Raw genomic sequence first — 8,206 nt, 5'->3', positions numbered from 1 at the left:
TTATTTTTAAGTTTCAAAGCAATCCCCACTTCAGAGATTATCATGTACCCAATTCTACAACACACTTCTAAACCTCAAAGTCCGTTATTAAATAATATAGCCTCACTTGCTTCTTATCATGAAAACCATACAAAATGTGGGATCATATGAGACTAAATCTTTGTCTTCTTGAATTAAAGCAGTGTGTTTCCCTTTGTATTTTTCCTTTCAACAAGAGTAAGTTCTAAACTTTTATTCATGCATTTTCAAGAACCTATGAGCTAACTTAATATGATTATGCAATGTGTGATGAAACCTTTTCCCCTTCTCCTCCCTTGTCATTGAAACGTTAGATATTATAGCGTGCTCTAAAATTGCTTGAACTACATCTTGCTTTTGGCTTCAGAAAGTACTTTCCCATGTTGAAAGAAAAATTTCAAGGGAATCAACACTGCTTTAATTCAAGAAGGCCAAGATAGTCACATATGCACTCACAAATGTCATTGCAATTCGAAAGATACTCAAGAAATATGATAAGGTGCGTTTGTCTATTTTGGTTCTTGAGATAGATATTAAATTCCTCCTTTTTATTGATTTAAATATTTTATATATTAATTTTTAGGGTTTAGGATTTACATAAAAGTTATGTGTAGTGTTATTCATATAATAGTTAGACTCATTTTTATTTCTAAGTAACTTTTCAATTCTGACGGTTGAAAAATCTCAAGCATTTATGATTATTAGATTTATGACACTGAAATTTTATTAGTTTTGAGTAGTTTTATTTTCATCCAATAAAGTGATTAACCCTTTGTTACAATTTAAAATTTAGAAAAAATAAATAAATCTTCTCATTATATAATAAGTAAGATATCTATTTAATATTTATCTTATATATATTTATAAAATATTTGACCCATTTTATGTTAATATTACAGTATAAATAAAAAAATATCTTATGAATGAAATATATATAAATCAAATAAAATTATAAAACACAAGCTTGTGCACAAACCACCCAAAGCAATTCTTGAACTGCTGATTTTAAGTCCAATAATTAAGTATATTTAAATGTAATTTTTAAACTTATAAAATTAGTTTGCATGTGTCACTTTTGTGCATAAACTATAAATGATTGAAATTGGTTCAATACATGCTACATGTGTATTGCAATAGTGCAATAAAATAAGGGGGAAATAACTCTCATATTGTAGGAAAGTTATTTTTTTTTTATCAGTAACTCTTCAATTTTCGTGTAATATTTTTTTTTGTTTTTTTAATAGATATAAGTCACACACAAGATGAATCTATAGCATTAGATATCTATTTCCTACTGCATGAAAAAATTGAAACCCATAAATAAAGCCCTCAGGAGATAGAGTTTTCCATACTTTCCATTTATTTCTTCCTTTTGTTTATTTTTGTAGACACCCGTTTATGTTCTTGTGGATTTACTATTCTCTTCTAACCTGCAGTGTTGCTATTTGCTTCATATATTAGTCCACACACAGGAAAGGACCGTATTAATACCTTTTTAACATTCTCATTGAAGTTATGCACTGTTGCTGCTATTCAATCTTCTCAGGATTCAAAAACAACATTGCATACTGCTAAATATAATCAATCACATACAATTTACCAAAAAATAAAGATAACCCCACAAAAACTATTCTAACATATATGTTATAATATGTGTACTTTACAAACGACTCAAGATAATCACGTGGTTATACATAAGGTATACAAGAGGATAGGTATAAATTGTGATTCCATATCTTAAAAGAGCTACAAGAAACAAAACTTATAGAAGGTAAAAAAGAATGTAATGACAACTTTTCTTCAACTAGACATGTTATAAACAGGTAGATATACAGTTTAATCAAAATGGGCAGAGAAAAATAATAAGCTTGATCAGCTACTTTGAAGCCAGTCCTGGATTGCAGAGCGAAGAGCACGGTTGGGAACAAGATTGTGATGTGCAAGCTGCAAATTTGTCATTGGTGAAGTGTCATGACCACTGTCAAGCCATCCTCTTATAGCCTCAGCTTCATAAGTAAAACCATCCGGAGCTACATGTGGATCTCGCATGACTTCCTGCAAAGTAGGAACATAATCATGGGGAATTTTCTTAGATAACACTTTAATATTCAAAGCTATATCATTCAATTATAGAGGACAAGACTCAAAGAGTGGTAAAGCTATTACTTTGTGATTGAAATATCTCGGGTTCAAATCCAAGAAACAGTCTCTTTGCAAATATGCAAGAGTAAGACTGCATACAAGAATTGCTCTCACCCCTATCCTCGCTAGTCAGGATTTAATCAGGAGTGATTTTTTTATATCAATCAATTCATTTGGAAAATGTTGTGCAAGTGAAGAAAATAAAGATATGAAATAAAGTAAATTAAAAATAAATAAATAGGAAAAGGCAAGCATGATATCCTTGACTAACTTTGCAATGAAAAATGAGAATTTTGATAAAGTTTCATTTCCAAGGACAAGTGTTCATTGGTGTGGAGATCCCAAAACATCATGAGGACATAATATTTGAAATGAACTGAAAGAGCTAGTTACCTGGAAGATTGGACAAATAAAATATGAAGGAGGTTCACAAAGCCCTTCAGAACTTAGTCCAAAGGAGTTTGTGCCTCCAGAAGAAGCCCTCATTGAATTCAGTATCCTCCAGACATCTGAACTAAGGTCTGGCCGGCTTCTTCTGTTCATCTCACAACACCTCAAAGCCAAGTGAGCCAACTGTTCAGCCTGCACAAATGGCCAGTCTCCAGCCAAAGGATCCAATAACGATTTCAACTTTCCGGTATCTAATGCATATTGCACTTCCTTTGTTATTCCCAAAGCTGGTCTCCCAGTCAACAATCTTAATAATATGATTCCAAATGAATAAACATCTGACTTTTGAGTAAGTTCCCCTGAAGCAAGGAATTCAGGATCCATGTAGACAAAAGTTCCCTTCGGGTCAGTTCTCCAAAACTGTGTTGCAGTATTACTATAATTGTGATGAGATAATATGCGACAGATTCCAAAGTCACTAAGCTTACTAACAAGGTTCGCATCAAGGAGAATATTGGAGGGTTTTACGTCACCATGCACTATGCTGTGAGGTTTACAGGAATGGAGGAAGATGAGAGCAGAGCACAGTTCTGCAGCAATGCGAGTTCGAGCTTGCCATGATAATGGAGGAGCATTATCCTTGCAGGCAAGACGGTCTTCAAGGCTTCCATTAGGTAAATACTCATAGATAAGAGTCCAAGATTCTGGGCAGGCTCCTATAAGTGTGATAAGATTGGGATGCCTTAGCTTGCTCAATACATCAACCTGATACAAAACCACAAGTGGGGTTAAAACAAATATCCTTTTCACTACAAATCTGGATCCTCTATCCCTTCTTTTTAGAGACAAAGTTGATAATATATTATGCCAAGGTGTAACAACAAAGTTTTAGAAAATATGCAGAAGCACGGGAGTTCGGATTTCAGAAGAAATTAATGTGACTTTTTTAAAATTTGTTACTGCTCAGTCTTATCAGTTTTCTTTTATACTGATATTTATTATTTAGAGTGCAATCCAAAAGTTACAAGCAAGATCAGTTAAGGCCAAATTTATTTCATTCTTGGACACATAACAACTTGCACATTATCTTAAGAATTTTCAGATTATAAATGCTACAGGACAAATACATTATTGTTGATCAAAATAAGATGATGTTTAAACTATCACACAAAAGTCAAACCAGCCCACCTCCTGTTGAAACTCCATGGGTCCTTGCAAGCTGCTGGCGTGCAACAATTTTATAGCCACCTCGGTGTGACGCAGGATACCTTTAAATATACTTCCATATCCACCTTCTCCTACTTTTAGGGATGGACTGAAGTTATTTGTTGCTTCTTCAATCTCTGAAAAAGAGAATTCTGCGAACAATTGAGGCATGTGGGTGCTTGAGGCCTCTCCTTGTTTTTTCCTCAACTCCTCAGCATCTCTCAATGCATTATCACGTTGAATCTGCAACTCATCTCGTTCATTCTTATAGCTTTGTAACAGTTCCACAGCAGATATAATCTTCTGCTCCAACTCCTTTATCGTAAGTTCCAATGATGCAATTTGACTCTCTAGTGATGACTTCTGATCAAGGGTAAGTTGGAATTCATCCTTAACCTTGTCTCTCTGGCTCTTCATACTATCAAGTTCTTCTCTTTGGTTTTTCAGTTCTTCCTCCACCATTTTCCTCAGGTTCAACTCCTCTGTATATAAGCTTTCAGAAGCTTTAGCCTGTCAATTGGGTGGTTCAAACATTTGAAAGGATTAGGGGGCGTATCAAGTTGCAATCTCAGCACATGACTAGATAATACAACCTAAAATGATGCTTATTCATTCAGATGATCTTTAGCATTGGTTAAGGTTGATTCTTACATCCTCCACTTTCTTGTTTACCTCTTTGGGTCTGATAAATGCTTCACCACTTAGAAGAATTTAAAAACTAGAAAACTGGATACAAACAATGAAAAATTAACTATTCACATCATAAACATGATCATCTACACAATGCAGAAATCTAAAAAGGACTCAGGCAGCAGAACAGTTACCCTGCGTATAGCTTCCAAGGCATCTTTTTCAGCTTTCCCACGCCTAAAAGTTTCTTGATATGCATTTCGTGTAGCATTCGCAGACTCAGCCATAGCCTGTTCAAGTTGATCGTAGAGAGTATCATTCCTTCCACCATCCTGCTAGTGTTCAATCACATTATTCAGAATATTAGCATAAAGCTCAGGTATTAAAAATCTCTTCATCAATGAAAATTTAGATTTTAGAAAGTAAAAATATCTCCCATCTATTGAAAAAAGTCAACATGCAAAAATATGCACATGCTCCATAGCAAACACAAACATTGCTGAAAGAAAAAAGAATATTCGTGTACCAGTACACTAGGAGGAGATGGATGACGAACATCCTCTTTATTCACGCGACTCAAAGTCAAGTTTAATACATGCTCACTGCTCTCAGGAATCAAATTTGGGGTCAATGCTGGATCAATTGTACTATCAGAACATGTTGACAAACCTGAAGGGCTCATCATCCTCGACAGCCTATCTGATTCATCAGAACTTACTTCTGTAACCATCCTGCTACGTGGAGTTGAAAACACTTCACTGTTATCTGGAGAAGAAATGCTCACTCGATGTCCATCATTGGCAGACCTTACTCTGCGAAATAACTCTTGAACAGGATTTGTTAAATTTGCCTGACGATTTTGCCCCAGTGCAATCGTTTGAGATCTCAAAGGTCTCACAGAGTTTGGAACTTGCTGCACCGAAGGAGATGCAACCTCTACATTACCTTCATCCAAACTGCGATCCCTGCATTGATATGATACTTACCTCAGTAATTCAGTAACCAAACTAATAAAAACCAAGAGCAACCACAACTATTGGCAGAGATAACTTCAGCAGCAGAACATCCTAGTATTGAAATTATTAAATATTGAGCTTAGTATTCCTAGGCAACTACAAACCGTCCTTCATAATTACATTTATCTTTCACGTGACACTATATCCCTTGTACATCAGAACACGTTAATATTTTAGAAGGCCTCGTACCTTGTGTATATAAGGTGTCCTTTGCAGATAAAATATATATGACAAGAAGGTGGAGCGTGGTCACATACATATATGGCTTTCTTAGATCTGAGGTCCATCATTCTCCTGCAATGTCATGCAAGTGAGCTCATTGAAAACATAATATTGACATCACCAAAACTGATATAGAGATTGGAAAATTCTCAAGATACAAATAGTTAATCATCAGAACTTAAGAAATAAAGCACTATTTCTGCAAAATTACAAGTGGAATGGATTGGGAAAGGACTATGATTGCTCCATGCAACCAAAACATCCTTAGGGGAAAATAAAATCAAAGGGGAGAGATATAGTTCCAGCTCCATAGCTAAGAAAGTCATTGAACAAGTTCCAATCCCAGAACAGATAAGTATGGCTATTTGCATGCACAAGATTAGTGTCCATAAATCCAATAATTTATTTATCTTATTCCTTATGAAACACTAATAAATATCATCATCAGATTTCCTGAAAAATGAACAAAATAATATTGTGATTTGGGGAATTTTATCTGGCTTCTTACCTAGAATGGTACCTATCAGATGCTGCTCCCATAACAAGCTTTCGGATGCCATGCTGGGAGACAAGTTCTAAAATTCCTTTTTCAATGCTATCCATTTCAATATGCAGTTTCTCTGCTCGCACCTGTATTAGAAAGTTATTAGTGGAAAATTCAACAACTTTTGAAATTCTATGCATATAATAGAACTACAATAACAGTTACCCCCATCCGTTGACAGATAAGAAGATATTCATCCAGAATCTTATGCATGCTTTGCCTTTCAATTTCCCGGTATGCTCGAACTTCCTGATCTTTCATTTGACTTGCAGAAAATTTAGCACCCACTATAACCAAGAAAAATCAAAGTTATAGACCATTATCAGAAACCGAAAATTGTATGAATGACAAACATAGCACAGCAGAGATAGAACCTTCAAGAGTTACAATATATTACAGTTAAATTTGGTTCTTGAAATTAACTACTTTAGTGACAAAAACATACATCAAATGATCAATTTGACAAATGTCACCCAACAACATCATAAAGCAGTCAAGTAAATCTTTAACTACTAAAATTTAAACAACAACAACATCTGAATCTTAAAACTAGATTTCTAAAATTAGCCTTATTTGGTTTTAATTTAAATCACCTGGTAATTTCTAAAATAGTGATACTCAATGAAATATATTACCAAAATTGAGTCCAAATTGAGTCAGTTTAGCTGTTACCAAATTTCAAGCTTGAAAAAAACCAAGCAATTTAAGGTATCAAAATCAAACAACAAACACATATACATAAGTATAGCATATAAACACATATTTTCTGCAAACTTACTCATGGGGATCATTGTTGCAGGCACATGAACGTGAAGGATGCAAATCCTCTTTCCTCCAGAGTGCTGTATTGTCCATATCAGATTCAATTTGCTCTCTTTCACATCTTTTGCCACAGCAAAATAGATTGGCTCATCAACCAAAGCAAGATTAGGCTCATCTAAAACTTCTCCCCCAGCAAAATCGATTGGCTCATCAACCACAATCCGTTGAGTTGTTGCAGGCACACTCGCCACAGCCATCCTTACAGTTACAGATGCAGGAAATATAATCATAAAATCAAACACAACTAATTTTTAAAAATAAAAAATAAAAAAAATCAACTTTCTCTCTCTTTTTGCCAAAAAAAACTCAACTTTCTCTCTCAACTATTGGTAATTATCTCCATATGATACACCCCATAAACTTAATCATCAAAATCTCTCAAACCCACAAAAAATTGTTTCAAAAAGATTGAAACTTTCTATATCTTCAATTTGCACAACACAAATAGGATCCTCAAGAAAACCTTCCTCCTCCTAATAGGAAAAAGAAAACAACAAAAAAAGCTTAACCTTAACCCACTGAGTCCTAGCCTAACTCACTTTACAGTTTCACACACAGAAAAGTACACGTTTAAATAAAATCTTCAACAGAGTGATGGAAAACCCAAGAGAGTGGTGATAAAAAGAAAAACCCAATTGGTTGAGGGGGTTGCGAGTTTGTTTCAATGTCAGAACCTCTTCTATTCAACATTATGCGACTCTTATAAAAAGACAAAACTTGTCTTAACCTCAAACTGATAAACAAATTGCAGAAAAATAGAGATAAATGCTGACTTAAAACAAATGTTCTTACTCTTTATATAAAGTAAAAATTGAAAACATAATGTAATACAATCTATTTAAATTCTTTGCAAAAAAAAAAAATCTTAGAGATAGTTTTGTTTGTTAAAAATTATAATGCATTAAAGTGGTTACTTGTTAAGTTCATGAGGGTTGTATTTTCTATTTTATTAATACATTCAAGATTTTATAATTAATATTAAATAATTTTAAGAATTGCGCCAGAGATATAATATATAATTTTAAGAAAAAAGTGTTTGACATTTTAAATGACAGAAAGTTATGTCAATTTAAGAGAGATACAGACACAGAAAATTTGAATTTTAAATTAAAAAAACTATCCAATTTCTTTCTCCCATGATTTCCGTTTTGCTCTTTCTATCTCTTTCCTAAAATGACATAACTTATGTCATTTAATATGACAAACACCAAACTTA

General features: G+C 33.8%; 1 protein-coding gene across 2 annotated transcripts; it reads right to left on the bottom strand.

Moving 5' to 3' along the window:
• Window positions 1-1,640: 1,640 nt before the first annotated feature.
• On the bottom strand, window positions 1,641-7,743 carry LOC133304087 (U-box domain-containing protein 33-like). 2 transcript variants are annotated; one of them, XM_061504055.1, is made up of 9 exons: window positions 6,947-7,743; window positions 6,334-6,455; window positions 6,133-6,254; window positions 5,592-5,696; window positions 4,913-5,351; window positions 4,581-4,721; window positions 3,739-4,266; window positions 2,554-3,315; window positions 1,641-2,073 (listed from the first exon to the last, which is right to left on the bottom strand). In XM_061504055.1, the coding sequence occupies exons 1-9, from the start codon at window positions 7,218-7,220 to the stop codon at window positions 1,891-1,893; spliced, it is 2,676 nt and encodes an 891-aa protein (XP_061360039.1). In that variant the 5' UTR covers window positions 7,221-7,743; the 3' UTR covers window positions 1,641-1,890. The 2 variants fall into 2 exon arrangements, with proteins under 2 accessions (XP_061360039.1, XP_061360041.1); XM_061504057.1 differs by having other exon boundaries at window positions 4,581-4,718.
• Between the last annotated feature and the right edge of the window lie 463 nt (window positions 7,744-8,206).

Source organism: Gastrolobium bilobum, unplaced genomic scaffold (assembly GCF_033153095.1).
Source record: "Gastrolobium bilobum isolate Gb01-03AN ecotype WA unplaced genomic scaffold, APGP_CSIRO_Gbil_v1 utg646, whole genome shotgun sequence".
Taxonomy (NCBI): domain Eukaryota; kingdom Viridiplantae; phylum Streptophyta; class Magnoliopsida; order Fabales; family Fabaceae; genus Gastrolobium; species Gastrolobium bilobum.
The sequence above is the reverse complement of the archived record's forward strand: the minus strand, read 5'-3'. Positions and strand labels throughout refer to the sequence as shown.

What these genes read in the sequence shown, in the direction of transcription:
- LOC133304087 (XM_061504055.1), bottom strand. Translation starts at nt 7,220, where the DNA reads ATGATTATATTTCCTGCATCTGTAACTGTAAGGATGGCTGTGGCGAGT. An exon ending in GGACACCTTATATACACAAG is followed by an intron (nt 5,352 to 5,591) that starts GTACGAGGCCTT and finishes ATATCAATGCAG; the next exon opens with GGATCGCAGTTTGGATGAAG. An exon ending in CATCTCCTCCTAGTGTACTG is followed by an intron (nt 4,722 to 4,912) that starts GTACACGAATAT and finishes ATTGAACACTAG; the next exon opens with CAGGATGGTGGAAGGAATGA.